General features: G+C 37.0%; 1 protein-coding gene across 1 annotated transcript in view; it reads left to right on the plus strand.

The window, feature by feature from the left end:
• The first annotated feature begins 5,888 nt into the window (after positions 1-5,888).
• adcy2b (adenylate cyclase 2b (brain)) overlaps positions 5,889-22,607 on the plus strand; it is a 124,331-nt gene continuing 107,612 nt past the window's right edge. Inside the window, exons 1-2 of the mRNA XM_066691000.1 lie at positions 5,889-6,265; positions 15,011-15,208. Of these exons, the coding sequence (XP_066547097.1) occupies positions 5,936-6,265; positions 15,011-15,208 (528 nt within the window). The 5' untranslated portion in view covers positions 5,889-5,935. The remainder of the gene's footprint in view (positions 6,266-15,010; positions 15,209-22,607) is intronic.

The raw sequence follows: 22,607 nt of genomic DNA on the forward strand, positions 1-22,607 counted from the left end.
CCTTCTCTTGCTTTAATCGTAAATTTAAGACCACCACAGTTTACAGTAATTTGATTTCTCTCTTCTGAAATGAGTGGCCATTGGTACATTTCTTATGCAAATCTAAGGGGATTGCAACTCCCTCATTGACATGCATTAGGCTTGTGCTTGACCTAGATATGCATGCATTTTGGAATCTAAAAGACAGCACTGAAATCGCTGTGGTATTTTACTGAAAATGTGCACCTTGTCCTTAAACTGACCACTGCCTGCCTCCAGGTCTTTGGCAACGTTAAAGATCATAACCACTACAAATGCCAAAGGCAACAGAGGCTACAATATTTGTCATTAAGTCAGAAAATAAGATTGAATGTTGAATTTGTAATAATGATTGTCATACTCTGTGTCAATGCTGCAAGATTTCTCTTGGCAGGAAAACCAATTTAAATGTAACATACAATTATGGATAGACTTAATGTTATGCCCAGTAATGTCATTGTTGTGAATGGGGAAAAAAACAAGTACAGAAAAACAAGCAGAAAAACTAAAGGTTAAGCTTTGGACAACCCCATTGCACGCTCATGAGTAATAATGAGTTTGCTTTGGCAAAGAGAATGAAGACCTTGCCATTGGGACAATATCCCACCATGGTTAAATACACTGGGTAAAGTATGGCAAGGGTATCCATGTTTATACTTGTGTGTGTCGTAAGATTGCTCTTCTCCCGAACAACGAATAACGTTAAACGTACTCTCCCAAATTTGAGTACTGGTACCTGGTGCAGTATGTATGCTAGAATTTTGTTCTATGTTCAATTGATTTGTTAAAGAAATATTTTGAAATGCACACCACACTAATCTGTGTTTCTATACACTATGCAATATTTTCTGCAGAATTTATATTTATGCCTTCTGGAACTTTTTGCATTAGGTCGATTTTGGGTAAGTCGGGTCTTGCGTAACACAGGGAGCATCTGTACAGTGTCTTGCAAAATAATTCAGACCCTTCCTACGGTGTCCCATTTTGTGCAATTACAAAATTATGCATTCCAATTTTATTTATGCATACCCGATTTTGAGAAATTGTAGTTGCTCCAACTAGCTTACGTTTGGATTGGAGTGCAAGTGATGGCATTTTGGACCATCTCTCACTACATGATCATTGGTAGCGGGGATGGGCTTTGACCAAGCTGCTTATAGGAACAATCAGTGCAGATTTGCCGGGAGGGCCAAATCGGGCTCAAATCAAATCGGGCTAAAAATCGTGTAGTGTGACCTTAGCATTAATAATTTATTAAAAATATGAATGCTCAAACTGAAGACTTTTAAGAGTAAAATAAGTTACAGTAAATATCAGCAAACACCAAAGAGAAAGAACAGAAATACATTGATTGTATAAACATTCAGACCCGTCAGCTCAATATTTGGTGGAAGCACCTTTGGCAGGAAGTCTTTTTGGCAGATTTGCTCTCTCAAGTTACTTGGGGATTGCTTAAGGGCAGCAGTTTTCTAGTCTTTCCACAGATTCTCCATAGGATTCAAGTCAGGACTTTGACTGGGCCACTCAAGGACATTCACTTTATTATTCCAGTTTCGCCTTGTGCTTTGAATCATTGTCCTGCTGAAAGGTACGTGTTTGCCCCAGTTTTTAAGTCTTTAGCAGACCAAAACAGGTTTTCCACTAGAACTTGCCTGTACTTTGTTTCATCAATCCTAACAAGCTTTCCAGTCCCCACTGAGGAGATGTGCTGTGTTGCTGGATCTGCGCCAAACATAGCGCTTGGCATTTAGACCAAAAATGTTCTATTTGGTCTCATCATTTTTACAGGATCCCTCAGGTGTTTTGCCGCAAACTCCATGCTGGCTTTGAGATGGCTTACTTTTAGTAATGCCTACCTCCTTGCCACCATGTCAGTTTTGTGAAGTGTTCTGGGTATTGTTGACTGATGCACATTTTCTCCCATCTCAGCCATTGAACTCAGCAGCTCTTTGTCATTGGCCTCACAGTGGCATCCCTCCCCAGTTTCCTCCTTCCTGGCTGCTCAGTTTGGAGGAACGGCCTGATCTAGGCAGTGTCTGGGTGGTACAATGCACCTCCCATTTCTTGATGATTGAGTAGACTGTGCTCACAGGGATGACCTGTGCTTTTTAATGACTTCATCCCTGAATTGCTTTGAAAGCTCCTTGGTCTTCATGGTTGAGTCTTTGCTTGAAATTCACTACCTCATAGAGACAGGTGTTTTTATACTGAAATCACGAGAACCACTATTATTGCACACAGACAGAGGCTAATTGTGTGCCTCGTTAAGGTCATTTCGTGTATCTGGATTAATTCAAAGGGTTTGAATACTTTGACATTTTCCTTTTTCAATTCATATTAATTCTCTATTTACTTCTATCTTTTTGTTTTTGCTTTGCATGTGTGGAGTAGGTTGTGTAAATAACAGATTAATTCCTACTTCAGTGTCATGACTGCAAGCTTTAAAGCAACAAAATGTGAAAACTGTGAGAGGCATCCTTTTGCAAGGCACTGGATATATAATATTATAACATATGTATGTATTCCAATTAACTGTGGTGGCCTTACCTAAAAACATTTTGAAATAATAATAAAATATGTTGTCTTCTCATTCTTCAGCAACCATAAACAAACAAACAACTACATCTAATCAGTGCTGTTGTTTCCAGCTCCTATTCTTTCTACAGTTATCTTGATAGGAACTCAGTGCAGCTGCATTTTTTTAATTGTTCTAACCAGATGTGACTCTTCTATCATTACACATTCATGAGCTTGTAAATCAACATTTCAGTGTCACATAAAAATGTATATGAAAATAAAGTATAATTGTTTGCTGGAGGATTGAAATCCATTATTGCGAGGCTACCAAAACATTGAAATATGATTTAACCAAGGATACAGCTGCAACTGCTTTTGGTTAGTTTTTTTGGTTCTTTTAGACAATTAAATGAATTGTTTGGTTTAATAATAAAAGCATTTGAATGACAACTGTATGGTTTGGTACTAGAGCAGATGCAATTATGCTCAATGCACTTGAATTACATTTCTGGCCATAATAATGTGAGTATCAGGCTTTTAATAAAAAGTTGATGTGGATGTAGTGGGAGGCAGTTCCTGTTCATTTTGTGTGTAATATTTATGTGTGTCAAATCAATGACGTTTTGAAAGGATGATTGTTTTGTTTTTTCCTTCAATTTCTAATATATATATACAAAAGATTAACAGAGTCTCTAAATCCATATATATACTAGAGAGTTGTATGCTGGAAACAACTAATGTGTTAGAATGCTATGAACGCTTATAAAGATTTTTATAAAGATAAAGATATGTATTGTGAACATACATAAGTGAACATACATATCATATGTTAGTGATTGTTAAATCACGTAAGTCTTCTAAATAATGTAATACTAATAATAATATGCTTATGATTTTTTTTTAGGGTTATATTATTGGTTACTTAATCACCAGCCTTAAATCCTATTTAAAAATACAAATACACAATATGTGTGGATGTCCCTATCTATAATTGTAGGTATGTGTAAACAGCTAGAATGTACTTACCTTTCAGTTCTGTACCAACATGCAGCACAAAACAGAATAATCACAGCTGAAGTTGCTGTCTCCTGATAGATATATAGTTCAGCAAGTGGACCTTTGACATGGTGGAAGTAATGAATTAACCTCCACACAAGACAGAGCAATTTATGGCAAGGCAGGAAGATGTATTGTGTTGTGGTCTTCTGTGACAATGTATTAGTGTAGCCGAGCATTAAACACCCAGGAATAATGCAATCATTGTTTCAAAACTCGAATAATGTTTCAAATGCGGGCAAATTCTGACATACTGCATTTTTTATCAACAAGGACTTAATTCAAATTCAAAAGTAAGGGAGGCATAAACCATGACAAAGCTTGTCTACTTTAAAAAATGTTTTATTCATTTCATTTTGAATATCGTTGACCAGTCAAGAATATCAGAGTGGAATTAGCTTTTGTTTTCACCCCAAAATGACTGAACTGAGCAAAACGGGTTTCTGCCACGTGCGGCCTAAACCTGTTTTCATTTTCGAACACCTCAGAGGTAGCAAGTGTAATCTCTTCCACTTTCTTTCTTTCTTTCTTACTTCATGCTGAAATGCTTTATCTCGAGTAAAAACGGTCAAAGTAACTTCAAAGAAAGTGAAACGAGAGAACAACATAAACCAAGAACTAAAACTCAAATCCGGTAGGCACATTGGTAATGAGACAACTTACTAAGAAGTGGAGGAAACCTAAATTAAGTCAGAAGAGACCAGAGATTATCTCACAAGAGGCAATTAATGCATAGTTGAGAGAAGAAGCAATACAAGGTTTAGGTTAAGGTTTAGTTAATTAGACCACTGAAGCTTTTGAGAATGAGCGGCCGATTGTCATAGCAAAAATAACCCTCAGTGATGCATGACTGAATAGTGGAGGAATCATACAGGCGAACTGTCTGCCAAGAGGCATGAGGAGTGACAAATTAGTTTAGACCAAAACTCTAGGGATCATACCTGGCTTCAGATCAGGTAAGCTTAGTTGATAGGTTTCTGTCTACATCCAAAATCAGAGAGCAGAAACAGAAAGGCATGATTGGTAGTTATTTGAGCTACATGGCTTTCAGTAGATTGTCCATTCTGCAATCAGTGTCTGCTTTCAATTATTGTAATTTGAAAGATTTGTGAACAATATACTGCAGGGGGTTAAAATGTCCTTTTTTATGTATGTCACAGTGATGCAAACCGCTATACAAAATGTACATTGTAGTCCAATAAATTGTATTGTTGTTGTTGTTACTGTTAAGTACCTTTTTTTTGCAGAATGATACTGAAGTGTCTCTCCCTAGGACAGGCAATTGATGTTTTAGGTGTTGAGTGACTTCCATTCCAGGTTACATAATATATGATAGTATTACATAACACTGTAGATCTCGCACAGTCCAGGCAGAATATAAAAATGCAGTTTGGGTTTCCAATGTCAGGGCTTCATATTTCAGCTCCAGACTAATTGGCTGCCTGGTGCTAATTGCCACCTGACTGATGATCAGAAATTAAACAGAACAGCGAGATTATTTTGAATGTGTTTGTCCATTTGAAGAACACCCCCCTCTGTTTCTGTGCTCGTGTTAATTTAATAACATCAGTTGGACACTGGAGTTTTCATGTACAGTGTATAACTCCAGAAACAAAGAAAAAAAATGAAATATTTTGGAGTAATTCAGGAGTATGTATTGCTTGGCCAGTTACTGTTTGTTAACTCAAGTCAGATCATTAAGAGTAAGATCAGGACACATCTTATCGATATTTGCATTCTAAAAATCTTTTACCTCTATTATGCATTTCACCTCTTATGTTTAACACCAAAGAACTTCATTTATTGTGCTTAATAGAATCTGTAAAATGCTAATCCAATAAAGAATTCTACTCCGAAATGTACCTGTTTCTTTTGCATGATTCCTTCTTTTTGGCAGGCTTGTAAGTATTCCTCTGACAGCAGATTAGAGACTTGCATCTTTGGAGTAGCAGGGAAGAGAGAGGAGAGAATACAAGAGAAACACAGGCTGGATTTCCAGGGTAGTGACGAGAGTCGAGAGTGAATGCAAGATAAATCAGTGTGAAGGCAAGTGAAAAGAGAGAGAGGCAATGAACATGCACACACAGATACACACACGCTAAAGGCACTCAACACAAATCTCCAGCACACTGCTTTGCCAGAGTCTGAAAAACCACAACCAGTGCCAGAACAAGTAGTTTCTGCTGTGCATTACATTAGTGCAGCTATAGTAAACTCTCTCTCTCTCTCTCTCTCTCTCTCTCTGTCTCCGTCTCTCTCTCTCCCTCCCTCCCTCTCTCTCTCCCTCTCCCTCTCTCTCTCTCCAGTCACTCACTTCATTCCAGTTCAACATGTTGCCTGGACGATGCTGCGGACTGCATTTCCAGCTTTTCTGCCAGCATATCGGAGGCATACAGGTTCACTGAATTTGAAAGAACTCAACGAGGGTGTCAAGATCAAACCGGAGGATAAGGCAGGCTGCTCCACATCAGTTTCCATGTGGCAAGAGGCGATGAGAGGCAGACGCTATTTGCTGGATAGGAGTGAGAATGCGACTGCTAAACAGAAGTCTACAGACTGGCTCTACGAGTCCTACTATTGTATGAGCCAGCAGCACCCTCTGATAGTGTTTCTGCTTCTAATTGTGATGGGAGCCTGCCTGGCTCTGCTGGCTGTGTTCTTTGCTTCTGGGCTGGTAAGATCCTTCAATGAACACTAATATAATGAGATGCCTGTGAAAGGGTCTGTGCTCTTTTTAAGTGCATGCTTCATTTAACTAGTGACAGAACAGCTAGAGTTTGACTGTGGCTCTCTCTCTGGCTAGTTTATGTCTTCTATTTCTGTCAGGAGCAAATTCAGCACACAAACATTTCAGAAAGGGTTATATAAGGGGTTCTTCTTTATTTCGTGGAAAACAATCTAATTCTGTGTACACGTGTAGCCTTCCTTCACTGTGCGCTGCATCTGTACAACTCAGCTGCTGGCCACAAACATTTGTATTACCTCTCATTTAAAGCTGAAAGTTGGGAAAGCAGGAATTTTGCACCTCAGGAACAGAAACCCACAAATTGTATGATTAAAATATTGTTCCAAAAGATGCTGTGTTAAATATAAAATGAAAATATAAATATACAAAGCTCATTTTATATAGATGTGTGTGAGATGCTGTATTTAACTACACATTTGTACAGAGATTTTTGTTTTAAATATCCAGCACACCAGCATATTTATTTCATTGTAATGTATATAATTAGTAAACAAAATGGTAATGCATATTATATATATATATATATATATATATATATATATATATATATATATATTCTCTTCTATGTTGTAATTCTAGATACCTAACAGACATATAGGAGAAAACATTAAAATCAGAATAATAATAAATCTGGGTTCTTTAAATTCCTGTTTTATTGCAATTGTTTTAAATGCTTGCTACTCTTATGATTTAGTAAGAAATATCGATATTATATTTAATTGAACTGTGCCAATTTTTGAACGAAACCAGCTCTCTCTCAACATACTGGTAAAGCTCAACTACTTTGTTTGAAGATGAGGGTGGGTGCATCAATTGCGAACCAGCTACGACATTCAAGGAGAGCAGCAATTTTAGGGAACATTATGGGTTTGGAACTGGATAAATACAAATTTACATAAGCAGTGCATAACACACAGATATCAGAGGGAACCTGATATCACAGTGGAATTGGGCATTTAATAATATATGTTAATTTGAACAAATTTCAAATCTAATGACCACAATGTTTTATACTGTCTGTTGAAATGTAGGGACAGGATTTATGTGTATCTGATATTCAAGGATTTGTTCTGCTGTGTTTAATAAAATGCTGCTGCACTATCGAGAGTGTTTTGCTTGGACTTCTGTGCTACATTTTGTTTGTTTCCTCTCAGTATGCCTCCTTCATTTTAAGTGATGGAGAAATTACATTAAATCCAGAATGTTATGATCTATACGTATTATTTGGCTGTAAAATGACATTTATTAATACATGATTAAATAGTGTTATGCATTAGTGATCATTTTCTTCTCCTTGTCAGTACCAGACTCATAGAAGTTCTACGTAGTTGCATGCTACTTTGTTTTCACCAAAAGAACATATTTTAATCCCTGCATGTTGTACCGATGTACATATGAAAATACACATCACCACTCCTTTGTCTGGATTGAATGCAGTTTTTAAAAGAGAGTATACTGATCTATATATCCGGTCCCTTGAGCTAATTAATCCCAGTACCACTGACTGCTGTGGACATCTAAATAAGGTTAATAATTAACTCAACTTTACAAAGTATTTCCCATGTGGATTTGCTATTAAAAACAATACAAATAATGCAAAAATAGATATCCAGGTGTCTACTCACCATAACCTAGAGAGACTGATTTAAAGCCTGTATAACAATTAGTTAAGGCAAAGTTGTCCATCTATGTCATATAATAAGTGTCATTATAAATTAATACATAAACTTATTCATATTTTCATATAATTACTTAATTGTTTTAATTTAGAATTAATATTGAACTATGATGAAATTAGCAGGGGCTCTGCAATTATTCTATAGAAATCAAACATATTGGAGAAGAGATGCATAGAGGCAGATTGACTGATTTAAGGACATGAACCCGGTCTTGTATCAGATAGCATGGTAGCTTTCGTTAACTCTTAATTTTGTTAACGAAGTACTTGGCAAAATATAAACAAATCTGGAGAGTAAAGCCATTGTGAGTAGATGACAAAGAGAAACGGATTCAGAGGAAAGAAGAATGGCACGGTCTTGTAAGCACACACTTGCTAATTCAAAATAAAATAAAGGTCTAAGGGGGGAGGGCATTAAAGCTGTGTGCATTGGCTGATCTCATTGGATGTCATTTCGGTGAGCTCGGTTCATTTTTAGAAAGCCACTCAATGAGCTAGTGATTTGTCACTTCTCTTCACAAGACCAGTATTTAATCTGTGCACTAAGCCCCTGTTGTTGTACACTAACAAATAAAGCCTCCATCCTCTCAGAACTCAGAGACTTGTCCTGAACACAGCGGGTCAATTCTGAATGAACCTTCAAAACTTTCCCGAGCCTCTCAGAGATGATTTTAGGATCCAGCTGTTAACATACAAGAACCTCCCAGGATCTGTTTCCTTTGTACCTTCAAATCGAATATGTGAATATGTTTTAATGTAGTGGATACACCATGTGACAGCACAGAGGATGGCCGTCCTGTAGGTTTATTGGGTTATCATCATATTGGTGCTTCTAGGCAATGTGGGTTGACAATAACAATGATAATTATAATAAATGAAGGTTTATATTGTACAAGGGCTCTGAGTCTTGGCTGCTTTCAGTGACTGCTCTTACGGGTAATCCATTTTATTGTACTTATAAATATGATATGAAATACCTTTGCTCACTTGTCAGCATCCCCAAACTATTCAATGTGATGCGATTGTTTTCCATGTGCCTCCTGGTGGGGAATTTTGAAAGATGTGTTAATATCAACATGCGGCTATCGTTGTGGAAGCTTTCTAAAACTTTCTCTTCCTGAAAATACCAAATTTGCCATGTAAGGATACATTCTTATGCTTTCAATTATTATTATTATTATTATTATTATTATTATTATTATTATTTATAGTTTTTACTTCATCGCCATTGTTTGATTTGTTCCACTTTCTACAGAGCTGTTTGGAAAGTCCATTAAACTACATAAACTAATCTATGCATTGGAGTCGTTTTTACTAAATCATGAATATCCACTCTAAGTCACTATCATATGACTATTAGTGTTGTTTTATAGATATTTAATGATACATTTAGATTAAAAAAATGCATAACAGACCTGGTAATATATATAAAGCAGTACTGCATATGGTAACATATATTTTCTCCTTTTTCAAACAGTGAAAACCACAAAGAATGAGCTCCAACAAGTTCAGAATTGGAAAATCATTTTTGGCAGTATCTGTAACCCGAACCTGTAACCTAGATTTTGTGGATGCATTGCTGTTGTTTTTGTGAACTGTCTCTGTTTGAGGACATTACCAGTATTTGAAGTCAGACACCATGGGTCGATAAGGAACATGGCACTGCATAATATCCAACAATCTCCGGCCCTTGTACATTTTGAAGAAAAATAATGTAGTGATATCATTTTAAACATGACCTGTTCTTTTTGTAAATCTGTTCATAAATCTGATTTTGGGGAAGGCAATATAATTTTATTCATATGAATCATTAACACTGAATATGATAATGTGTCTTGCTTAGCATTATCTCTTGATTCACAGCTACCTGTGGTTGCCTCTTTTGTGCAGCACACATTAGAAAGGAGATTTCAATTAAGTCTTTACAGAGTTGGCTGTCACATTTTGCAATATTTCCGTCTCCATGAGAACTAATTTTGCCAGGGGAAAAAAGGAAAATGCAACGTGGTTAAAGACACAACTGTGGATTTATGTATCTATTTATTGAGACTTCGTAATGAGCTTTTAAAACTTTTAAAAGTGACTCCACATGTATATGGAGAGGGAGGTGTGTGTGTGTTTATATTTGGGTGCGGCATTGTCACGTAGCATATATAAAGTACAGAACAGTGGGGGAGGGCAGATATGAGTTCTCGACACCCACATAATGAGCTTTTGTTAAACTTTTGTCTTGAGTTTGATTTTATGAATAAAAAGCTTTTGTCTGAGATGAAACTATCAAATAGATTACCATTCAAATGAGGCAGATCAAAAGACAAGGAATTGTCAGATATTACAAAAGCTATAGAATCTGCTTGTTCAGCACATCAACCTTTACTTGGATGCTGAAACAGCGGTTTCATGTTTGCTGTGTGTTTTTTATGTATTTATTGTAAGCATAAAGAAAGAAAGAAAGAAAGAAAGGATGAAGGATGAGTGTGTTTGACACTCAAGGTATCCCAGATGGTTCAAGGTTTTAAATTCTCAAATTCATTAATGTTTTAAGGTACCCGTAACACTGTACTCCTTTATCAGAGTGCCTGTTTGCTTAAATCAGTCAATACATCAATCAATCAATCAATCAATCAATCAATTTTTGTTTTTTATGATGTCAAAGCTTTACTTACAGTGAGTCATGTTATAATAATACATAATCAATGTGTAGTAGATTACCGCATATATAAGTATCTACAAGGTATTCTACAAGAGTAAACAATAAAGGACAGAACAACAAAAGGGTAAATGGGTAAAATAGCTTTAAAAGCCAAGAGCTTTTTATATTAAACCATTTGCATGAATTTACTTGCAATAAGCCAAATATTTATAAGCAAGGTTACAACATAGTAAGATAGGGGACTGTGAAGAACAATGAGAACTCATCCAAAAGAGGAAGACATAGAAAGAGGAAGATGAGAACACATATCACAGTGACTGAAGGAAATGTTGAACATTTCTGTCCTTCATGTGTTAAATTGAACTAGGATCAAGCTGGAAGTTTAAAAGTCTTCAATTTTGGAGGATATTACTGGGGATTACAGCTGAGATGCAGCAGAGAAGAGTGGTTTGAATGGCAGACAGGTCACATGTAGCTATAGAGTTAGATGGAGCTGGAGGAGGGAGCCACAAATTATTTCAATGTTATCCCAAAGGAAGAAATAAGACATTGTGTCAGGTGAGTGTAGAGATAGCATTCAAAAAATACGTTTTTGTTAATGAGAATCAAATTTGATTTCAGGGTAGCATTTCATCCTAGCGACTGTGAGAGTCATTTAACGAGGACTGTGAGATTCAAGCGCATCTGTCTTCTTACAGAATTGCACATCAAGGTTCTCCCTTCTCTCATTAAATCCTGTCTGATCTTAGACTGTAATGCTTGGCGATGCAAGGGATAGACATGATTTAGCTACACCTTGAATGGGGCGACTGAATCCATTGTGCTGGATACCGTAGCCGAATTGGTGTCGATTCCTTCGATCAATTCCAATTCCACCTCAAAGCAATCTGGTCAATTCCAGTCCTACCTAAAATGATTTAAACCCAATTCCAAATGAAAAATCATGATTTGGATTTGACCAAAGAATTACAATGCAATCTGAAATTGAGCCTGTAATGTAGAAATGTACCGTGATTAAATGGATGCTTGTTGGACAGTGTTCAAGAGCAGCATGTCAGATACTTTACCAGATTAGTGCTTAAGGGAAGGGGTTTCAAACTGGGGCCATGGTGTCTTCTGGCTTGGGTTCCAGTGAAGCTCCCAAGAACACATTTGCTTGATTTGCAGATTAACTGGATTAGTTCAGTGCCTCTCTGCAGGCTGCAAAATTATGTTACAAGCAGTCTACCTTGATTTAAAATAATCTTGTAAGGCAATAGCTGTAAAAGACCTCGACATAATGCTACATGTGCCCTGTTGATAAAAGAACAAGATTATTGATGGCTTCCATTTGGGATTCAAAACAAAACAAAAAAACAGAAAACAGGAAGCAAGAGTAGGGTGGGTTTAATAACAGGAGTGGTGGAAGAGATCTGATAGAGCAGTGCCTCTAAGATAAACTAACTAGTTAATAACCTCTAGTGATTAAGAGATTGAGAATTCTTCCATACACATAGAAAGGAAAGTCTGTAAGTCAATGAGGTGGGCGCTCAGTCACAGGGTAAGGGCACTGATTCTCTGTAATTATGTTTAAACCAAAATGAAATGGTGATTCAACAAAACTTGTGTAGTTTCCATCTTTTCATTAGCCTCTAGTGTTGGCTAATTGGCTATCAAGAAGTCTGTGGTGTTGGCAGTCAGACCCCAAATCTGAGTGACAGCCCCTCTAAGGGTTTGTATCCTCTTCCAAGTCTAGAGGAGTGACTTCAATGTACACTTGTGTCTGATCAAAATGAACTCTGCGTGATACAAGGCCATTATTAGAATTACATTCTTGCCAATGGATCAATAACTTAACAAGTTGTGGTCTTGATTCGAGTGTCTATTACCCACATTGCCAGGGTCAGAGTAGAGTGAATAGGGACTAACACACAGAGGATAAAAATGGAAAACATTCTCAAATCAGCCAAATTAATTGATTGCTGAACATATGACACAACTGGATTGGACGCCCTAGTTAGTGTTATAGGTCACACTAAATCACCAATTCCTATAGACTGGGGACAAATGTTAGTTATTGATTGATTAAGCAAGTCTCTTGTTCAATTAAGTGATGATCCTTGAGGGCTGAAGGGTATTCAGGTGTTTTTTCCAATGCACTGAAGTAACCAAAACACCTGTTTAACTGATCTGAATTAAGTGTTTGCCCGTCTTTATAAATTTGGGATTTAAGGTTGATCTATAAAGCTGCTGGACAGCAGACTTGCCATAAATCAAAATCAGAAGACCACTGTTTAAATCAAAGACCAACAGAGTAATTGGCCAAGCACCTTAAAGCTTTGAGAACAATGTAGCTTAAATTTAATTAGCACTGCAATATGTGGACTACATACACACAAAGACAAGGTTCTGTATGACTTGGCTTTAGTTCAGCAGAATGTAAGTCTTTTTACATCCTGAAAATCAAAAAGGTTAACTGTGTATAACAGTCAGAGCCAGACTCATGCTTCACATCCTGAAACAGGCCCACTATAAGGTCTTTGGTTCACTGATTCTATCGACACATGTTTTTCTATTTAACTATCAAATTAGCCTCCTGAGTTGTCCACCTATTTCTGATTCACTGCAATTAATTTGTCTTCTGTCAAAAATATCATGGTTGTTCAAACCCAGATCTAATTATTGATTGTGCAGTAAGCTTGGCACACTAAAATATAATTGTTTTTCTTTTCCTTTCTTTTTGTTTCCCTGCATTTAAAAGCTGCATATTAATAAACAAGCATCCTTGTTCATGCTTGTTATGAATGACACATGGCTTGCACCATTTTCTTTTTACATTTTGTAGTTTTGTGTTACTGTAGTATTGTGATTTGCATGTGTAGTGACAAATTGTCTTTCATCTGCGCTGACCCTGAACTTTGCCCTACGATTTTTGAAGGATGTTACTGAATTTAGTTAACTCAATTTGACTGTTGTCATTACACTACATGTTAAATGTATGACAGCATTTGTAATATGCCATGTCTCTTGGAAGAAAATCACCCTCTGTTATCTCTGATGATATGGATGAAATCAAACCATATTTGTATGGCAAGCCAAATTATCATTTAGAGATATCTCTAAATCATTTAAAGATATCTTCAAATATTTCAAGATATCTCTAAATCATGTAAAGATATCAACAAATATTTCAAGATATCTTCAAATAATTCCAGATATCTTCAAATATTCAAATATATCTCTAAATCATTTAAAGATATCTGGAAATCATTTAGAGATATCTTCAAATAACTTCCTGTTCATTTAGAGATATCTGCAAATCATTTAGAGATATCTTCAAATGACTTCCTGTATGTAGGCCAAGATTATCACTTCCTGTTAACTTGTTCATTCATTTCTATGTAACTGAATAAGGAAACAGGAAGTGATAATCTCAGCCAGGATTTAGAGATATCTTTAAATATTTGAAGATATCTTTAAATGCATTTAGAGATATCTCTAAATGATAATTTGGCTTGCCATATATTTGAGACTCTACAAATGTGGTACACTCAAGCCCAAAACTTGGCTTAGTTACTGAGATACCATTGCCATCTAGAACCAACATCAATGAATTTGAGAATGGTTTTGGGAGGGAGATGGATTAAAGACTAGACAGCTATAGAAAAATAGTATAATTAAAGAAGATTCAACATAATAGTAGCCTAATTTTATATTTGCATTTAGTAGATGCAAATCAGATTTGGTAGGACACAACACAGCCGTTTTGTACCATCTGGCCAACTTAAAAAAACTGACGAATTGAGGAATGCATAAGCAGTGATTTTTTTTTTTTTTAATTTCGTTAACATCTGGGAATTGAGTAAATTAATGTAATGGTTCTCAGGAAGTCAAACCAATCCCTCATCTAACCAGTTAACATCTAATGAGAGAAAATATGTTATTACAGTATTTACGAATAATAAATATCAGTTACGTCAATCTGTATTCAAAACTTAGTCAAAGCTAGACAAAGTTGTGTTATTTACTTGATCATCATGATCTGAATCAAGTCCACGCATTAATTTAATGATGGATTTCGTAAAGCCTTGATTTACTTTTTGTTGAATGCCGAGTGCAGCCCATATGAAAAGGTGAGCAGTGCTTAGTAATATTGCATGTCTTGTTTTTTGTTTTGGTTGTGTCTTATTTTTATTTAGACTTCAGCCTGAGGGCCTGTGAGAATGTCACTGGAATTCTTGTTTATCTGATTATATTTTGACATGTAATTGATGAGAAGAGATTTGGGAGGATTAATCAGTCAGACATCCAAGACATGCAGGTGCTTTTTGTTTACTAATGTTCTATTCATTTCTGTCCACAGGATATTGAAGACCATGTGGCATTTGTAATCACTGTCCCTACGGCTCTTGCAATTTTCCTGACGATCTTCATCCTGGTCTGCATCGAGTCCATCTTCAAGAAGCTGTTGCGCATTTTCTCTTTGGTTATCTGGGGATGTCTGGTTGCCATGGGATATCTTTTTATGTTTTTTGGAGGCATCATCTGTCCTTGGGACCAGGTAGGAAGTCAAATGCTCTGCTTGATATCTGAAAGTATTGCGGCTGTTTTGAGTTTTGTTTTTCTGTTGCTGTTTACAGGCTGACCCTTATACAAAACCCATTCAGGAACACAAAAGTGTTGATTTAATTTCCTAGCTTGTGACATGAATTAAAAAGACCTCTTTTAGCTTATTCCAGGAGCTAAATTAAACTACTCTTATGCATGTGTTTTTTTCACAATAATGAACCTGACCGTCAGCTTCTCAGGTTATCGTTAAGGTTCTTTCTGTCTTATGTGGAAATTAATTAATTAATCTGTTCCAAAATAAGGAGAATAGCTTGAATAGTTTATGCAAACACTTCATACTGAATGAATGTAGGCTGAATAGATTTTAAATTAACTCATGAATGGATGTCCTACAGCATGCAACACTAATCAGGTTTATAATAATGGATTGTAAATGATTTGCTTTCATAAATGCAAACGGTCCCCATTGTTAGCTATGAACTGCATGTTTTATATTCAATTTATATTTATCTTCATATAGCATAGCCTTATTTTTATGATTATTATTATGATTATTATGATTATTATGATGATTATTATTATTATTATTATTATTATTATTATTATTATTATTATTATTATTATAACAATCTGGGACTGTTGTGTGGAGTGGAGGGACTGCAGGGTTGGTTTGCAGGGTTGGGCACATTGTTTAGGGATCTGATTTGTTTTGGGGAATTGTTCTAGCTTCCAGAGTTGAAGGGTAACCCCCACGTGGGAACATGAGGGGTTAGGAGATATATAGGGGTGCGCTGGTTCCCGCCAGAGAGAACTAGTTTGGAGCGGCCTCGGAAACAATTACGACGTAAATAAGGGTGATGGCTGTAATATTATTAATATACTCCTCACCTCACCTCACTTATAATTTGTAGGTTTTGTAACCACTTCAGCGCTTATACTGAAATCATCTCTCTGCTCTCTAATAACTGTTTTTACAGTTAATTTAACTGTTTACTATTTACTCCTGAATTTGCCAGATGGCTTTGAATAGGAACGCTTCTGCTTCATCATCTGTCTCGATATACACTACATGGCCAAACGTATGTGGACACCTGCTCCTGGAACATCTCATTCTAATATCATGGGCCTTAATATAGAGTTTTCCCCCCTTTGCAACTATAACAACCTCCACTCTTCTGGGAAGGCTTTCCACTAGATGTTGGAACATTGCTGCAGGGATTTTCTTCCATTCAGCCAAAAGAGCATTAGTGAGGTCGGGCACTGATGTTGGGCGATTAGTCCTGGTTTGCAGTCGGCATTCCCATTCATCCCAAAGGTGTTCGATGGTGTTGAGGTCAGGGCTCTGTGCAGTCCAGCCAAGTTCTTCCACACCGATCCTGGCATCCCCCAAACCCAGTTTCATCCGTTGGACTGCCAGATGGTGAGGCATGATTCATCACTCCAGAGAACGCGTTCCCACTGCTCCAGAGTCCAATGGCGGCAAGTTTTACACCACAACAGTCGACACTTTGCATTGTGCATGGTGATCTTTGGTTTGTATGCGGCTGCTTGTGTGCTTCACAATAACAGCACTTACAGTTGACCAGGGCAGCTCTAGCAGGGCAGCAATATGACAAACTGACTTGGAAAGGTTGCATCTTATGACAGTGCCATGTTGAAAGTCACTGAGCTCTTCAGTGCAGCCCATTCTACTGCTAATGTTTGTCTATGGCGATTGCATGACTGTGCTTGATTTTATACACCTGTCAGCAACGGGTGTATCTGAAATAGCAGAGTCCAGTAATTAGAAGGGTTGTCCACATACTTTTGATCATGTAGTGTACATCACTGGTCTCTGAACCAATTATGACATAAACTCTGGGATGACTGTATTATTGTTATTATTATTATATACATAAGAAACTTCCTGTCACTATTGATTCATTTATGTGCAACGTGCTACATAATTATTTGATTGCTTTGGCAACACTTTCATAAACTACATTTTACCTTAATTCACTTGAAGGACATTTTTACATTTTATATTAGGTCTATTCTTTGTTATGGAAGTGAAAAAAGTACATGGAGGTGCTGATGTCACATTCCATCAGTTACTTAATGTTAGCAAAATAAAGCACTTAGATTTCAATTCCTAAACGAAATTAAAAAGATACAATTTCACTCCTTCGCTTTCTGACAGCCCTTGACCTTTTTAAGCTCTACCATGAAGGTTGTTTATTATTTCTTGAAGGCTGACTTGTGACTTAAGACTTTATTGCAAAAAAAACAACCACCCAAAAACATTGTACTAGAGATTAGGAAATAATCCCCCCTTCACATTTATCTTGCTGAATGCTTTCAAATCTGTTCAGAAATATAAGTGCAGTACATCTTTCTTGCACATTTTATTACACACATATACAGTTAGGTCCATAAATATTTGGACAGTGACACAATTGTCATAATTGTCATACTGCAGCTGTTTGTTCTTGGGGTGTTTTGCCTTCAGTTTTGCCTTCAGCAAGTGAAATGCTGCTCAGTTGGATTCAGGTCAGGTGATTGACTTGGACATTGCAGAACATTCCACTTCTTCACATTAAAAAAGTCTTGGGTTGCTTTCGCAGTATGCTTCAGGTCATTGTCCATCTGCACTGTGAAGCGCCGTCCAATGAAATGGTATGTTAAATGTACATTATGCCAGGCTTCAGAGGATTTATTGTGTGATGTGAAAATGATCAATATTGCATTATTGGTTTGATTTAAAAAAGAAAATAAATTAAAGACATGACAAATGTTCTTTTCCAACCACACAATGTGTGGCTTGAAATGCATTGTCCCATAAGAAAAGGTTTGCAAAGCACCTTGGTGTGGTGACTCAATCAGAAAAGGTATTTTAGCATACTATAACGGTTGCCAATGTTTGCAAAAAGGGAATATTTTGAATGAATATTTTGAATGAATATAACTTATTTTAATGAATACTCTTCTAAATAGGTGCCATTTGAGGATTTGCTCTTGTTTTCCTGTTTTTGTAGACTTTCTGCTGATGTTCACTTTTCTAGTGATATTCTATATACCTGGAGGAGTTTTTTGAAGTAGCACTTTATTATTTATATAGGAGTTGTATATCTGTAGGGATGCTTGCTAGGAAAATCAGTAGGTTGCCGCAAAGCTGTCACATTCATTTACACCAACCAGGAAAAAAGTCGTATTACTTTAATTTAAGACATCAGGTTATTAAATTGGACTCCTCAGCCAGGGTAAGATACTTTCACAAACCTTAGGTATTGGAAGTGCTGATTTTGCAAAGTCTGTAGTTATACTGAACAGGTCAAACAAGGAAACATTTCTGTTGTATTTGACAATTACCCCCAATAACCTGAATAACCTGAAATGTGTCATGGTTGACAGTCTGTGTTATTAAAGAACACACCAGATATTGCTTTAATTTACTTGCTTAAATGTGATCTGCATATTTCAACTTATTACCCATCAATTACATTGCATATGTGATTACCTTCCAGAATGAATTTACAGCAATTAGTCTCAGTTATGTTCCATAATAAAAGAAGAAACAAAAGTCCTCCTCTGTGGGTGAATCAGAAAATAATCAGAGTTAATGCAACAATAATAGTAGTTATTTACTGAAACATAAGGCCGTGCTGTTTCCAGAAATTGCTCTGGTGCACTATTGGAAGTGATGATGTGACAGTTTCTTGATTAATGACATGCATCTGAGAGGTTGTTAAAAGGTCAGAAGTTATATTTGCGTGAGGATTTGGCAAGCCCTAGAAAAAACAAAGGTTGCACAGGCAGGTGAGAACATTTACTGACCGCTAAACATGCTATTGGGCCCTCGAGGGCATGTTGTGTTAAGTGATGTCGCTCTCAATCAGCCGCTCCCTCCAGAACCGACTTTAGTGCCATTGTTTTTTTAAATTGCATTTTGACCTAATCATTTCACCACTGCACTAAGCCTTGACACTGGAAAGCATACAAATCAGAATCTGTGGAATGATTCCTTATTCATGTTTTTTTCTTTGGAAGCACGTTTCCTGTATCCTCGTTAAAACTGATGAATGCAGTGTCCAATTTGACTGCTATGCATGGAAATCCCTTACGTTGACTGTATCGATGGAGAATAGTTATTTAACAGCATAACAGAAATACCTCTCTAAAGATTATGATCACTCAGTGCTGACATTGTGAACTTTTTTCTAGGTACCATCTCTAGTAATTTTATATAAAATGCCAATTCAAGTCTGAAAAATGCAGTTAATCGAGGGTACTCTACGCAATAAAAGATATAGAGCTTTTCTTTCCCCAGGCCTCTTAGCTGTAAACCTGGCAACAATTAAATAACTGAAAGTATATAGGTCAGAATTAGCTCTGAAAAGACCTCCTTTTTTCTAATTAAAATTATTTCTTTACTAATATGAAGTAGCCCCAGAGTTAATGTTCTTCAATGGATTTAATTCGCATAGAAAGGTGCAGACCAGGAAAAAAGGCCAAAGTTAATTAAATATGCAGTGTACCAAGGAAGTAAATATGAAATGAAAAATGAAATGGTGATTAACTGACTTCTTTTGATTCAGTCTCTCTCTTCTTTACAATTCTAAGCTCATTAAGCTACTTGGCTCAAATCTTCAAATCTCATACAGATGTTTTTTTTTTTTTTTTTTACTATTACTAGGGGTCCCTTTAGGTTGTATTTGCCTAGCATTCAATCAAGCTCTTATTGTGATATTAGAATTAATTAAATATTCTTTATATTTTCACATATATCACATATACCTAACATACACTCACCTAAAGGATTATTAGGAACACCTGTTCAATTGCTCATTAATGCAATTATCTAACCAACCAATCACATGGCAGTTGCTTCAATGCATTTAGGGGTGTGGTCCTGGTCAAGACAATCTCCTGAACTCCAAACTGAATGTCTGAATGGGAAAGAAAGGTGATTTAAGCAATTTTGAGCGTGGCATGGTTGTTGGTGCCAGACGGGCCGGTCTGAGTATTTCACAATCTGCTCAGTTACTGGGATTTTCACGCACAACCATTTCTAGGGTTTACAAAGAATGGTGTGAAAAGGGAAAAACATCCAGTATGCGGCAGTCCTGTGGGCGAAAATGCCTTGTTGATGCTAGAGGTCAGAGGAGAATGGGCCGACTGATTCAAGCTGATAGAAGAGCAACTTTGACTGAAATAACCACTCGTTACAACCGAGGTATGCAGCAAAGCATTTGTGAAGCCACAACACGTACAACCTTGAGGCGGATGGGCTACAACAGCAGAAGACCCCACCGGGTACCACTCATCTCCACTACAAATAGGAAAAAGAGGCTCCAATTTGCACAAGCTCACCAAAATTGGACAGTTGAAGACTGGAAAAATGTTGCCTGGTCTGATGAGTCTCGATTTCTGTTGAGACATTCAGATGGTAGAGTCAGAATTTGGCGTAAACAGAATGAGAACATGGATCCATCATGCCTTGTTACCACTGTGCAGGCTGGTGGTGGTGGTGTAATGTTGTGGGGGATGTTTTCTTGGCACACTTTAGGCCCCTTAGTGCCGATTGGGCATCGTTTAAATGCCACGGCCCACCTGAGCATTGTTTCTGACCATGTCCATCCCTTTATGACCACCATGTACCCATCCTCTGATGGCTACTTCCAGCAGGATAATGCACCATGTCACAAAGGTCGAATCATTTCAAATTGGTTTCTTGAACATGAAATGAGTTCACTGTACTAAACTGGCCCCCACAGTCACCAGATCTCAACCCAATAGAGCATCTTTGGGATGTGGTGGAACGGGAGCGTCGTGCCCTGGATGTGCATCCCACAAATCTCCATCAACTGCAAGATGCTATCCTATCAATATGGGCCAACATTTCTAAAGAATGCTTTCAGCACCTTGTTGAATCAATGCCACGTAGAATTAAGGCAGTTCTGAAGGCGAAAGGGGGTCAAACACAGTATTAGTATGGTGTTCCTAATAATCCTTTAGGTGAGTGTATATTGACACTGTAAAACATATAACATATGTCCTAGAGTTAGTTTTGCTCAATACCTCATTCTTGCTACCAGTCACACACCGAGACTGACATCCTTGTCTTAAAAACACCAGTGCTGACAAATCAAATTAACGTGTGCAGCTTTGCCACTTTAGTCCAGTTCATGAGCAGCACTTACATTATGCTGTCTTCAGCACTGCTTTTTATAAAGGTCTTCGAAATTTAGCTTCAAGCTAGTCATATTTGTAATCTTATCTTTGCAGTAATAAACTTAACGTGACACAAGACTGCCAAGATGTGGCTCAGATATCCCAGACACTGAGAGATTTGTGTTTTCACAGCACTGTGGTTTGTTTCTTTATAGGGTTTGAACTAAATATAGTTAATATAGGCATGTGTTTGTTTGTTTGTTTTATGTTCATTTAATGATAGAAATAGAGATAGAAAATCCCATTCATTATCTCTAGCAAGCTGCCAGTTTCTGTATATTGAAGTGCTCTTAACCTTATTGTCCAGCTTTTTTTCTTCCGGAAACCATTAACTTCTCTGGCTTTCACTATGACATGAGTGCCGCATCATACACGTATCAACGGAACATACATATCTGTCTAGTAAACTGTTTTTTTCTTGCAATCTATTTAGGTATATCTTTTGCAGGTTAAACTATATATTCAATAAATGCCAGGGCAGGAAAGATCTCTTTGCTGAAAAGCCTGAATCTTTGCAATAGCTTAGCAGTACAGATATACAGACTGATCAAAACAACTTATAAATAGCTCTGCAATACAGTGGCTAATTATCTTTTTGAGAGAAACTAAATAATTCATAGATGTTCGCCTTTAAAAAAACAGAGGAGTGTGGTACAGAAATTGTGTAGCGATCCAACCTGGTAGAAATCTGTAATTGGTTGCTGAAAGGAAGATGTTTTCACACCATACCGAAGAACAGCTTGACTATTGTTTGTAACCTGTAAAGCAAAGTTTATTTAACACCGTTAAGGGAATGACGAAAGTTAAGGGTGTTAGGCTTTGCTCTCTGTATAGCGCCATTATCTTTAGCTAACTTTCATCTATTTTAGTCACATACACAGTACCTGATCTAACACTCTCAGTGACACAACTGTAGCCCCACATTTTTATCAACACCCCACATTGCCTCTAGAGGCCAATGGCAACCAGCTCTGATCCTACACTTGGCAATCACATACGCAAAGGGCTAGGGCAATAGAGAGACAGGGCAATAGTTCAGATGAGATGACAATCCGAGAGAAGTCTTCCAGTGAGCAGAAGTGATTATTATTGAAAATGAGAAGCCATGTCAGAATATTGAGGGAATACATCTTCACTACATAACACTTCTCTTAAAACTGCTTTTCCACACTTCGGCCTGA

The sequence above is a fragment of the Amia ocellicauda genome, chromosome 18, assembly GCF_036373705.1.
Source record: "Amia ocellicauda isolate fAmiCal2 chromosome 18, fAmiCal2.hap1, whole genome shotgun sequence".
Classification (NCBI taxonomy): Eukaryota; Metazoa; Chordata; class Actinopteri; order Amiiformes; family Amiidae; genus Amia; species Amia ocellicauda.